This window comes from Diospyros lotus, chromosome 6 (assembly GCF_014633365.1).
Source record: "Diospyros lotus cultivar Yz01 chromosome 6, ASM1463336v1, whole genome shotgun sequence".
Taxonomy (NCBI): Eukaryota; Viridiplantae; Streptophyta; class Magnoliopsida; order Ericales; family Ebenaceae; genus Diospyros; species Diospyros lotus.
In genome coordinates, this window is record NC_068343.1 from 8,804,525 (window position 1) to 8,818,104 (window position 13,580).

The 13,580-nt window shown below is 36.8% G+C and overlaps 1 protein-coding gene across 4 annotated transcripts; it reads left to right on the plus strand.

Moving 5' to 3' along the window:
• Positions 1–4,131: 4,131 nt before the first annotated feature.
• On the plus strand, positions 4,132–13,299 carry LOC127803937 (protein DA1-related 1-like). 4 transcript variants are annotated; one of them, XM_052340589.1, is made up of 13 exons: positions 4,132–4,529; positions 4,687–4,785; positions 5,286–5,432; positions 5,729–5,819; positions 7,577–7,712; positions 8,744–8,864; positions 9,020–9,103; positions 11,602–11,721; positions 11,866–12,078; positions 12,181–12,243; positions 12,353–12,468; positions 12,583–12,641; positions 12,736–13,299. In XM_052340589.1, exons 3-13 carry the CDS (start codon positions 5,325–5,327, stop codon positions 13,035–13,037), a joined length of 1,413 nt encoding a protein of 470 aa, XP_052196549.1. In that variant the 5' UTR covers positions 4,132–4,529; positions 4,687–4,785; positions 5,286–5,324; the 3' UTR covers positions 13,038–13,299. The 4 variants fall into 4 exon arrangements, with proteins under 4 accessions (XP_052196549.1, XP_052196547.1, XP_052196548.1 ...); XM_052340587.1 differs by having other exon boundaries at positions 4,133–4,529; positions 5,282–5,432; XM_052340588.1 differs by lacking the exon at positions 4,132–4,529 and having other exon boundaries at positions 4,544–4,785.
• The last annotated feature ends 281 nt before the right edge of the window (positions 13,300–13,580 follow it).

Genomic DNA, 13,580 nt, shown 5'->3' on the forward strand with positions numbered 1-13,580 from the left:
TAGATAATACATCATATATGTAATAAAAGATTAGTATTTTCATGCGATGTCTTCACGCTTTCTTAGAAAAATTTCTCCTCTTGCCTTTTCTTTTTCTTCTTCTTTTTTTTTTATTTAATTAATATGTTTGCATATTTAATTGTTTTAAAAGTAATATATAATAATAATAATAATAGAAGGAATAGGCAAAACAAAATGGCACAAAATGACAAAGAGGGTAAAGGGGGGAAAGCACTAAAAGAGAAGGAAAATTGGGTGGAGACTGGAGAGTGTCGAGGTTGGACAACTTTAAGAGATGGGCCCATAGAGACAAGGACATGAAATTATTGGAAAGGCCCAGCAGCACTGGGGGGGGTGTCTGAATACAAAATGGAGGGAAGGTTCTTTAATTTATTTGCATGCTAATAGTAATATTATTATATATATATAAAGCGAAGCGAAAAAATATCAACTTCGTTTTTCTCTGTTTTGAAATTTCTATTATTTTTTTAATCTGAAATTTCACATACTTACAAATCAAAAAGAAAACTATTCAACTTTAATTAAATTGAAAGATAAATATATATATATATATATATATTAGACGACAACCACTTAAATCTCTAATAAAAGTAGTGTGTGTGTGTCACATTTGTGTGTAAGGTGGTCCTCGCCCTACATGCATTAAGGGTTCCAGGTGGCACGGCCGGCAAAGTGTGGCCCTGGCCACGTGGGAATTGTGGTCCAAAAGGGCCACGTGTCTCAAAAAGGAAAGGTGACAGGCTGTTGGGCAAAGAAGCGTGGGGGGGGCGGGGGGGGGAGTGTCTTCATTTCCTTTTTCTTTTCATTTTCCTAATGATAATAATAACTAGGATGTTAATTTGCTAGTAAGAAAAAAGAAATGAGAAGAATTGGATTGCGGCCTTCTACTTGGTGAATTTTGATGGAAGTTTCCAACGCTACAAATATAAGGGGCTTTCTATACGGAAATAACAAGAAGTAGGCCATAGATCATAGATCTTGCAAACATTCATATATATATATAGGGGGAGGGGAGCTAGCTCCAGCCGACAAATTGGGCTACTTTTGGGCCTTATTACTGGTTCTAAACCCATTGGACCATATTGGGCTTTCGGGTGGGCCAGCCGGCCGGGCTGCTGCAACTATAGCTCAATGGTATTCTGCGAGTGCGAGTATGGTGAAGCAGCGGCATCGATTTTGCATGAACAGAGAATAAAGGTGTGCCTCCACTTCGAGGTCTTCAAAGCAAGAAGAGTTTGTAAATGGCAGGAAAAGTATATTCTTCTATCAGGCGACCTCAACCTCAAAACCCTTCTCCTTCACCAATTGCCACTTCACTTTATTCTGATAAAAAGGATTCCCAAAATAAAAGAACCCAACTTTTTAGCACCGTCATTATTAACTCAATTTCAACATGCCAATTTGCCCTTCAACAATTGGCTTTTGCATTCTCTTTTTCAAATTCGTTAGTTTCTACAATTACTTCATCTTTTCTTAGTTACTGATTTTTGCCTTGGCCCAAAGATTGAAAAGCTTTTTTGCATCGATGAGAAACACACACACACACACACACAAAACTAATTAAAAAAGTATTATTAGACAAGAGAAACATATAGAGATCAATGATCATTCGATCATCCCTTCCATTGTGCATGCGGCAGAAAACCTAAAGTAAAGGGCCATCTTCATGATTAGAGATTAACGTAGGGCTCTAGATTTCGTGAACATCAACTTTAGCAACACAGACGAACAGGAGCTTGAAAACAGCATCAAGAAACGAGCAAGTCCTAGTCGCAGAGCTGTTCTTGGCCTTCAAGCCGTGCTTCTGCTTGAGCCACTTCTTCGTCCTCTGACCTGCAGTTTGTTTCTTGGTGAAGGTGTAGCTTCTCAGATACCTCTGCCTGCAAGCGTAGTTCTGATCACAACCACCTGTAGGAACTAATCTTGCGGGGCTAGGAGTTGGAGAAGATGATGGAGTAGTAATAGCTGAGCTAGCAGTACTACTGGCATTCTGTTCGGTCTCCTTGTTCATGCTCAACAGCAGCCTCAAGAATTCCTTATCGCCCTGTGCCCACTGGTACAGCCTCACCGATCTTTTCTCCACTGGGGATTGAGCATCCAAACAGCCCGCAATACAACTCGAGTTCATCATCTGATCTGCTGCTTATGCGTTCCCCTTCTTGCGAAACACGCATATGTATATGTATATATAGAAGCAGTAGTAGCCAGCCGGCCAAGTCAAATTTGAGAAGCAAATCCTTAGTGGACGTTTATTATTATGAGAATAAATAGGCTTGAATTTGAGGAAAAAGTAGGGTTTTCACACGTACTTAGAAAGGATGCATGGTAATTAATACGAAAAGATTATTATTGCGTAGAAGAGTGAAAGGCTGGCTGAATGATGTTTAATTTGACTTTTACATATATATATAAGTATGTATATAGTCCCTGAAGTGAACCAAGAGATCACCTGACCCGACCCTCAAGTTTTCATAGGGTTACATACTCCTTCACTGCCATATAACCACAATTTTGGCTATCACCAAAAATGAAAGATTAATCATCCAGAAATTAATTAATTATTTTTTAAAAAATATCGTAAACAGAAGAAAGAAAATTGATTGAGACACACTGACACTGCCCTTCAAAATTGAGAGAGACTGCACCGCAGTAGCCAGCTTTTGCTTGCCAAAATTAATCAAATACGAATAGAGACAGACATTCTGGCATGAGCATCTGCTAAGTCTTCGTGTTCATGATATTTCTTGGGCAGTTTACTGTCAGGGAATCTCTGCCTTGTAATGTCCTTGTCTGAAGAAAAGTTTTCTAGCTTTGTCCCTATATATATATGCACACAAATTACAAGAAAAACCAACCCAGGAAACCAATTTTTGACTGCCAAATCCTTGTATCGATGCCCCGGAAGCCATAAATAACTATTGTCAAGCCACTCCGCTCCAAATTTCAAACGGAACTCTCGACTCTTCCACCACCACCGCTATTTGCTTAGGTCAACTATTTTGGGTTCTCAATAACTTTTGCTATTATTGTGTGGATTTAATAAATTGATAATGTTGATAATAAAACTTAGCAAGGAATATTTTTTTAATATCCTAAATGATTATAAGTGAATTATTATGATATCTTGCCAAGGACATGGGAGCAGCCCTAATTAAATTATACTTAATCTCATCTTCATACAACATTTATTAGTATTTGGGTTACCCCTTTTTTATTGAGAAAAAAAAAAAAGAATCTTTCTTTCTTTATAATCATTTTCTCTAAGTTATATAAGATTTATAAATTACAACATAACAGAGCTTTCATAATATATCTAGAGAGTCTAAAAAGCAAGAGCTAAAATAGAAGAGCCACAAGGCAAACGTTAAGGGAAATCAAACAGCCACTAGACAGACTAGACTGAATTGAATTTGAGAATAATGACCAAAAGAGAGACAGAGACAGAGTTATATTCTATAGTAATCAGCCAACTTGATGTATTGTGATGGGCATTTTAATAAAAAAAAGTTGGGCTATTGGGTGGACTAATTTAATTTTCATATCAATCAAGCGTCGTGGCTGTAATTTTTCCTTTTATTTTATTGAATATATTTGAATGTGTGTGTGAGAGAGAGAGAGAGAGAGAGAGAGGAGAAGTGAGTGTTTTCGGGTCGGCTTAGCCTGTGACCTTGGACTAATTCTCGTCTTGGACTTGGTCTGTTCATTCATTCCTATAGGCCCAAAAGGAAAACAAATTTGAGACCATTAATGAACCAAGGGCCCAACCCAATTGCCCTGCTCTAGTTTTGTCATTTTCCACCATCACCCAGCGTGATCGTAGGTGGGCCTTTGGACCCAAAAATGGCCTAGGAGATCCATTAATCTTAGCAATAACAAAGCCTTCTTAATCATCATCGTCAGCTCCATTTTGACCTAAATAAGTTAAGACTGGTGAGATTACATTGGTAATGTTAGTTAATTTCTAAAAGTTAAAAATTCATGCAGAAAAACATGCGGTCCTGATACAACCCTCGGGGAATAATTTTTCTGTTAATGAGTTCAGAAAAAACCCGTTTTCCCAGGGTAGGTAGGGCGTAACTGAGCACAATTTTGGGATGGAATAGAAGCAAAACAAGGGATTATCTTGGAGGGACTAATTTCTAGAGCCTATTTCCAAGTATGGCAAGGCAAAACTGTAGACGTTTTCGTCTCTACAGATAGAAGGATCTAGGATGTTGTTACAACAGCAAGGAAGACCCAAACCCATTATCAATTTGTCTTCCATTTCGTCAATTTGTTCATTATAAGAGGTCTTACGTTTGTCTGTTTCTTGACATGTGGTGGACGGCGGTTGAAGATTGGGGCAGAGGTCCCACATGGCGAAATCCTTTTGAATTTTTGGACCAAACTGGTCTGCTGATCCGATCCTATGGCTATGGACACCAGTATTTTTTAGAATTAAAGGCTTCGACTTTCTCTCACTGCTGCCGTCCTCCGTTTTGCCTTTATTCGGCGGCTACATATTTCAAGTCTTCTTCTGTTCACTTTTTTCTTCCTTTTTTGTTGTTTTCTCTTCTCTTTCTTCACTAGAAGCTTCATCGGACTGTGTGTTCAATCAGCATACGAGTTAATCTTCCTTTATCTTCTTCTTCTTGATGACTGATTGCATTTTCTTTTGCTTTCCAGTTCGTGACGGTGACTGTGCTTGCAAGTGACTGACTGATCATCAGGCCTGTCAGGGATTCATCGGCCTTCTGTCTCTGCATAATCTCTCAACATATCTTGGTGAGTTCTGACAATTGAGGTCACTTTTTTCTTCAGTCTATTGGCAACTTTTACATATGAATTAGAAATTTTTGAAAGCACATCAATCTGGAAAAGCTCATTTGTTGGATTTGGTGGTGGTTGTTCAATATAATTGTGCGCTGTGGAAATATTCATAATAACACTTAGGTAGAATGTTTAGGATCTTTGTACCACCTGATGGGATCCACGGAGAAGCAAAATCAAAGAGAAATCATACCCAAATAAAAGGAGAAAGAAAGCAAGATGATTTAACTGAGTTCAGCTTTTCTATGGACCGATGTCCACAATTTCTGAAAGGGAGACAATACATCATCACCAATAAAGTTACAGTTTTTGAACAGAAAGCCTGCAAACACTCTCATCTCATACTACACCGATAATTCAATTGCATCCTCCCTCAGATAACCCTATTGAATGCGTGTTTCACAAAAACTATGAGGTACTCCGTCTAAGTTACTATAAATTTTTATGTCAGGCAGGGAAAAATTTTCTGCTAAAACCAATAAATTTACCGCATTATGGATTGGCTAACTGATGCATACAACGCCTGGCGGGATCACATGTCAGAAGGGCAACATCGTGGAAAGTATGGGGATGACAATTCTTGGGGCAACCCTTCTACTGCGGTACTTTTGTTTTTCCTTTTTTCTTTCTGTTTACTATAAGCTCCTTCTATTTGGTTGTTCTATTTATTTGCTGTGGTAATTACTGCTGTAATTTATTTGATATGGTGCATCTGCATTCGGTTGGTTGTTTGGTATGATATGTGATCATTATTGATTCTAGGCTAAGCAAGCATGTTTTCAGTAATGATGGGACAAAATACTTGTATCCCTCTATGTTTCTTTATATACAAGCTCCCAGGTGAATTCCTGGTAAGTTCTCCTGTGCTAACTCTATGTTGTTGGGGTCTTGGATATAGGGTGCATATTCTGAATTTGAGAAGGAAGATATTGACCGTGCTATTGCACTTTCCCTTTCAGAAGAAGATCACAAAGGCAAAAAAGTAGTCGGTAAGTTATCAATAATATAAGCAGTGACCTTGAACATTCAAGCTAATAGTGAATAGGGAATTCATGGTTCTTATCCAACATTTAATGTTGAATTAGTGTGAGTTGTGAAATAGATAGAGGAATGACAAATGAAGATGAAGGTAGTTCTTCTAATACCATTTTCTGATATGTAGGTGCATGATCATTTATTCTTGGTGGATATAGTCTTAATTAGGTTTTACTTTTATTCTAGTTGAGTTAGCTTGTGCTGGGTAGGAAACTAACCAGCACTATGTTCCCTACTATAACTGTAAATTGTTGTGTCAATAATAGTTGTAAGATGTACAAAACCATTGAAGAACCTTTGGAATATAAGGCACCCATATTCAGTTGGTTTAGGATGTAGTCATTGTATTACACTCCTGCGATGACCTCTTGGAGGAAACCTAAGCAATCTTTAGATAACAATGTTTGCATTAATCAGTAGTGTTAATGGTATGAGTGGTTCTAATAAAATTGAAGTTGTCAGCATATGGGTGACTTCTTGCATTGAAGTTAATTTTGCTGATAGTATGTTCTCCTTCATATGTGATACTCGGTGCTGTGGATCATAGTTGTCAAGGGTGCAGCTCTGTGAGCCTCATCACCACTGAGGCGCAGTGCCATGCTTGCTGTGCTGCCTAAGGGCACAAGGCTCACCCCTCATGCAATGTGCAAGGCTCTAGGCGCATGAGGTGCATTCCTTGTATATATAAGTGTATTAAAATCCTATTTCTTGTCCATTTGTCATTTTAGATCTTATTTCTTGTTGATTTGATTACATATTCTTGCGTGTTGGTAAGAGGCAAACCTAGCGGAGGCCTGTTGGATCTCGCAGTCACCTGGATCCTTTGGCAATGATGCCCACTCGCTAAAGAACTACTCATGTCTTTGTTCTGCTTCATGTCTTTTTTCTTCTTTCTTCTATTTTCTTTTGCAATTTTGAAGAAACTAAATCTATGTTGTAATTGTTTTTTGCTGTGTGTTTTTTGTTGCAATTTAGAAGAAACTAATTCTATGTTATAATTGTTTCTCTGTGTGGTTTTTTGTTACAATTTAGAATAAAATAATTGCTAAGAAACAAATGTTTTCATTGATCTACTGATTTTTTTTTTCTCTCTCTTCTAATTTCTTTTGCATTTTAAAAGAAACTAATTATTTTTCTGTAATTTTTTGTGTTGTGTGCTTTGCTGTAATTTTTTTTCTTTCTTCTAATTGCAAAAGAAATTGAGAGAAACAAATTGTTTTCCTGTAATTTTTTTTACCATGCATTCTGTTATAACTTTTTCTTTCTGCATTATGTTATAACTTTTTCTTTCTTCTAATCTCCTTTGTGGTTAGAAGAAACTAATTGTTTTTTTGCAATAGTATTAGTAGTTATTATAGGGTTAGTTAGTTGTCATTTATGATTTTGAGTTTGCATTTACCTCCTTATAGGTACATATTGAAAAGAATATTGCATAAGTATATAATTATTTTGAATAAATGTGTGCCTCATGTGCCAGAGGCTCGCACTTCGCCTTGTGCCTCAATGCGCCTTGCGCCCTTGACAATTATGATGTATATTGTAACTGAAGGCAGAATCAAATATGCCTCTGTCAATGATTCCCCTCATTCTGGTTCTAAGCTATCATGATTTCCATCATATATCTGCCTTTAACCGGAGGGAAAGGCACCTATTAATTTATTCCTTTAATTATTTGTGGGCTTTAATCTTCCTTCTTATATTGATTTACTAGAGCATGAGTCCCAATTGGAGGAAGATGAACAACTTGCTATAGCCCTTCATGAAAGACTGAATTTGGATTCTCCACCACGATCTTACCGTAGAAATCTGTCTCCACCTTATCCATACTTCTATGCAGCCGGTTACAGGTAAATGGCTCTTGTCACGTTTGTTAAAATTTCAACAGGAAAGTTAAACTTATACTTAGAACCACTTTGAAGAGAAAAGATATATATATATATATATATGCACGTATATATAAATATAGGGTGGTTGACTTCCCTTCTTATGCATTACACTGGCAACATGACAAGAAGGTAGCAGGCATATATAAACGCTACCCCTATCCTCTCATTACATTCTCTCCCTTTTGTTAATATGTACCTCCTCATAAATTTATAATCATATTTGTCGAGTTACCGTGTTGCTACCTGTGCACGGCAAGAAGTAATTTTTGTTGAGATTAATTTCTTTTAATCAGGCATTGGCTAATTCCACCTCTACCATCACAAAGGCAGGAAATATTCTATTTGATGAAAGTCTAAAATATTTTGACTTCTGATTCTTGACATTTCTGCATTGATGCCAAAACTGAACGTACATACTCTATACCAGTTCATGGCTTTATGCCTCACTTATTGCCGGAAAGATAGAAAGCGCATTTCTATCTATTTGAGGTCAAGTGGTGTGGTTGGATTTTTCATTTGTAAATCTATGCTTTTAACGTGGAATTTTGAAATCTAATGATATTTTGACTTCTTAAAGCAGCAAACATTTGGATTAAGGAGCAACTTTTTTATGCTAAATAATTTCATCCCATGCATTAAAATGTTAATGTTTGTCATTTTCAGTCCATCTTAATAATTGAATGACTCCTATCTAAAATAATAGTAATAGTAATAGTAATAATTAAATGACTTGTTTAGTACAGTAGGACCAGTTGAATTTGAATTTAATTTGTTCCTAAGTGTTATGGGAGGGAATATACTTAAGAAAACCATCTTGGAACCACATGACTATGTGCTTGAATACTTGTATTCCAACAAGGCATTGTTATGGGTATGTATATCCGTATGAATCTTTCGCCCACTCGATTCTCTTTCAAGAAGATAAATGTTTCTGCTTTCATGGGGTGTTATATGAGACCTGACCTTTTTATTTGAACAATGAGATATTGTAGGATCTGTGCTGGTTGCAATGCTGAAATTGGTTTTGGACGATTTCGGAGTTGCATGGGTGCTTTTTGGCATCCTGAATGTTTTCGTTGTCATGCTTGCAATCTACCCATTACTGATTATGAGGTCCAAAACTTGTTCCAAAACTTGTTAAAGGCTGTTTTGATTTTGTTTATAGTTGGCTAACAAAATCTTTGAACTTTCAGTTTCTGTCTTTGTTGTTCCTTTGTGTCACTACAATGATGTAGACTGAGGGTATCAGCTGTTCTTTTTGTTTACAGTTTTATACATCTGAGAATCGCCCTTACCACAGATCCTGCTACAAGGAAAAGCATCATCCAAAATGTGACATCTGCAGGAACTTTGTGAGTATCTATCTGTCACTGGCAACTATTTCTTTATTTTGTAGTATTCATTTTTTAATATACTAATAAATGCTCCTAACATGCCGTTTCCCAAATTTTATGGTTTCTGTTGACTTTATAGTTTTGGGTAGTAATTTTGTTCATTTGTTTTTACAGTTTTACTCCCCTTCTTCCGATATTGTTTTAAGGCTGAAAGAGAATGGTCAAAAACTTCACTTACTAAAAATATGGACTATAATACATCGAATCAAATGCTCTGTTTCTATCTACAAATTCAGTTCTCCAACTGACAATGTTTGACAGGCTGTCTGATGGAAAGCATGAAATTCCCCAGCGATTAAAAATTGAAAGAAATTAACAGGCCCACAATTAATTAGTTCCCTAAGAAAATTTGAGAAAAGTTTATTAACTCTCTTTGTTCCTAATTTTCTTGTAAGTGTTTCAAAGCGACTTCCTGGAAGCGTTGGCCCATTTTTCCAACAAAATAATTGCTTTTGAATGGATTTGCAATTACAGCACAACATTTGAATTTAAATGAAGGCAGATCTTTTTTGGTATATGCCTCTGGTACAGAATTTATGTAAAAAATTGCAGTACATCAATATGTTAGCATCTGTGATTTCAGGCATTATCATCTGTTTAAGGGATAATTAAAAAGAAAGATAGTGCTCACTAAATACAATTTCTTGCATGTATCTCTCCAATACTGGACTGGACCTCAGATACTCAGTTCTATTAAAAGCTTAATCTATTATAAATAGGCTCTACAATGTATATCAAGCTATTGAGTTACAATGCTGCTCACTTATTGTTCCCCTTATACTATGACTTAAGAGTCTGGACTAATAGGTACACCAACAGAAGTAGTACACAACAACAGATAGGATAAGGATGCACCAACGCAAACAAAATGAGTGTGCATATCATGAGACTGGAATCTGATACCTCTTAGAACCTGAGCTCTAATGCTATTTTAGATCTCTTGCAGTCCCAAAAGTTATAACTCTTGAAATGAGGCCAACAATGTATGCCAACCTATCAAACACTTGAGATAGACTAATTTAACTTTTCCAGAAATGGTTATGACACTTACTGAAAAAGAATCATTCAACAGTATTGTTCAAGCAAATTGCCTGGTATGTTATGAATTTGATCTCCATTGACACTCTACAAGCAAACTTGAATGACCATTTGAATAATTGGGTCTAAGAACCACCCATGAAGACAGGCAAATATAGAGAACCGTTATGGTATCAAAGTTAACTTCATTCAAGTTGTCCTTGAAATTGGCTGCAAATCATCATTGTGCTACTGCTTTCAGCCACCTTACTTTACAGCTAGCAACAGACAACTCAGAAAGTTTCAACAACGGCCTCATTGTCCACCACCAATTCATTGCCATTTTGGAGCTACCTTCAGGCCATAACCTTGTTCAAGACACCAAAAACTCCAGCATCAATTTCATCAATCACTGCTGCAGCAGATTGTTGCAGGAAGTGTAGGGCTTGCAATCATGTTAAGAAGACTCTAGCAAGTGAAGGATGTTTTTTTTTTTTTTCCCCTAAGCATTGGCCCCTTCTTGGAACTTCACTGAAGTTTTCAGAGACGCACCATGGAGGCATAGGTATTATTGAGATCCATGGTTGTATCCTGGATAGTTGGAGTTGTGACATTGTTTTAAGTTTTAACTCTCCAGAGGAGAGTTCTACTCGGCCAGAGAGAATGATGGATATCAGGAGTTCTAATTATTTTGGAACTTTATAATTCAGTTATGTGGGGCTTTAGTTATTCATGAGCTACTTTAATTTGAATTCCTAGTTTAGTAAAGATTAGGTTGTTTATGTTCTTGTTTACTAGTTTAATTTAGTTCCCTAGGTTCTAAAAGAAGTGTATACATAAATACCTTACAAGTGTAAAAATTATCTGACCCTGGAGGTCTAAATCCATGTAGCCAACAGCACCTAGGGGTATTAAAATGTATGATTGTTGTTGTTGTAAGTGTAGAAATTTTTCAGACTTGAATTATTGGTTATCAAATACAAGATTTGAATTCTTCTTTCTTGAATATTTTTTCCTCAAGAGTTCCTTCTTTTCTGTTGCTTCTTTTTTCTTCTTATCTATCTCCTTGCTTTGCTACACCACTTTGCCTTGTTATCTTCATTATTTCACATCTCTTTGGGTACCAGTGCTTGTTGGTCATACATGATAGCCTAGGGGTCATTGCGACACAATTAACTATTTTATTCTAAGATTGGAAGGGCTATTCTACAATTAAACTTCAGATACAAACTCTCTAATTTTACTTTTCTTTTCATAGTAACAATTTATGCCATCATCCCTGTTGCACCTTTGATATTTCCATTTTAAGCTCTCTGGAGACTTGCACATTTGTTATTTATTCCCTTTTCTATACTAATCTAAAAAAAACCAAAGTTTTTCCTGATTTGTCTCTCTTGCTAATATGACGCTATCCTTGGTTATCATGCTACCTCGTCTAGATCCCAACAAGTGCCGCTGGTCTCATTGAGTATAGAGAACATCCTTTTTGGCGACAAAAATTCTGCCCCTTGCATGAGCATGATGGGACTCCTAGGTGCTGTAGCTGTGAAAAATTGGAGGTCAGTTGAGAAAAAGAATTAAGTATATTTGAAGAAAGGGAAAGATAAATATCACAACATCAAGATATTCCTCTTGTAGCTTGCCAAGTTCTATTTTCATGTTATATTTTCTTGGCATTGTTAGTAACAATTCTATATAAGCAGCCAAGGGATGCAAGATATCTGGCCCTTGATGATGGTAGAAAGCTATGTTTGGAGTGTCTAGACTCTGCAATAATGGATACACACGAGTGCCAACCTCTTTACCTTGAAATACAAGATTTTTATGAAGGTTTAAATATGAAACTGATACAGCAAGTTCCTTTACTTTTGGTTGAGAGGCAAGCACTGAATGAAGCCATGGAAGGAGAAAAAAATGTGAGGCTAATGAATTGAAATTTATTGTGCCAAAAGATTTTTCTCATGTATTTCAAGATTTATTTTGTTAGTGTCATTCATTATGTTCTTTATGGTGTGTAGGGTCATCATCACTTACCTGAAACAAGAGGACTTTGCCTATCGGAAGAACAAACTGTCAGCATTGTATGCAATCAATTTACTGACATCTCATCCATAAATTACGAGGAAATAACTCATAAAGCTGTTTCTTCATTGAATTTAGTATCCATATTAATTTTACAAAAATTGCCAGATCTCAAGAAGGCCAAGGATTGGGGGATTCCGGATTCTGGACATGTTTACAGAGCCCTGTAGGCTAATGCGTCGATGTGACGTGACTGCTATCCTCATATTATATGGTCTCCCCAGGTACTTATTTTCTTATTTCTTTCTATTTTGTCTTGTATGATAGTGTAGTTCATACTGAGATTTGATTTTTCTGCTACCAAAAAAAAAAAAAAAACTGCATGTGAATGAATTCAGGTTGTTGACTGGATCGATCCTTGCTCATGAGATGATGCATGCGTGGCTGCGGCTCAATGGTGCTTTTTTCATCTATGACAAAAATTTATTTGGTACTTACTTTCTAATATGCTCGTAATTGAAAGTTTATTCATGGCATTGCTTAATTTACAGGGTACCCCAACCTAAGTCCTGAAGTTGAAGAAGGCATCTGCCAAGTGTTGGCTCATATGTGGTTGGATTCTGAGATAATGGCTGGTTCTGGTAGTAGTGTTGCTTCCTCATCTTCGTCGTCAAAGAAGGGTCAGCGTTCTCAGTTTGAGAAGAAACTTGGCAAGTTCTTTAAACACCAGATAGAGTCAGATACTTCAGCAGCATATGGAGGGGGATTCAGAGCAGGTAATGAAGCAGTGCTCAAGTATGGTCTTAGGAGGACCCTTGATCATATTCAGCTGACTGGATGCTTTCCATACTGAATCTAGTACTAGTAAAATTCTGAGTCTGATTGTTGCTTTGAACCTGTCATATTATTAGTTATAAAGCCCGAATGAATGGCACGAAAACATCATAATATATGCTCTAATAGGCAGCAGTGTATAGTGCCTAGTGCATAGTGCCTACATTCTATGAGGAAGTGATGGACCTTACACGTACCTTGCCATTGGACATTCTATCTGTTGTTGAGATATATATCATATGCAGAAAAGAAAGACTGAATGAAAGTGACTTCGTCATGCATTGCCGTTCTCGTTGCATATACATCATCCTCAGGGCCTTAGTAGAGGAGCAACCAAGTGCAGAATGCGGGCGGGGCTGCGGCCAGCATTCTACATTTTGTTGCTTTGCTCTGGAAATTACATTCAACCTCGTTTGTTTTATTTTAGATTTGTGCCTCTTGGCTTCCGTCTTAGTGTTAGTGCCCGTTGTTGTGTTCCTCCATTATCATTTAATAAAATTTATCCCTTTCATTTATGCATGTGTATAATGTATATATACACCCACCCACACATTGAAAATGA

What these genes read in the sequence shown, in the direction of transcription:
- LOC127803937 (XM_052340589.1), top strand. Translation starts at nt 5,325, where the DNA reads ATGGATTGGCTAACTGATGCATACAACGCCTGGCGGGATCACATGTCA. An exon ending in GTGACATCTGCAGGAACTTT is followed by an intron (nt 9,104 to 11,601) that starts GTGAGTATCTAT and finishes TACCTCGTCTAG; the next exon opens with ATCCCAACAAGTGCCGCTGG. An exon ending in GTAGCTGTGAAAAATTGGAG is followed by an intron (nt 11,722 to 11,865) that starts GTCAGTTGAGAA and finishes CTATATAAGCAG; the next exon opens with CCAAGGGATGCAAGATATCT.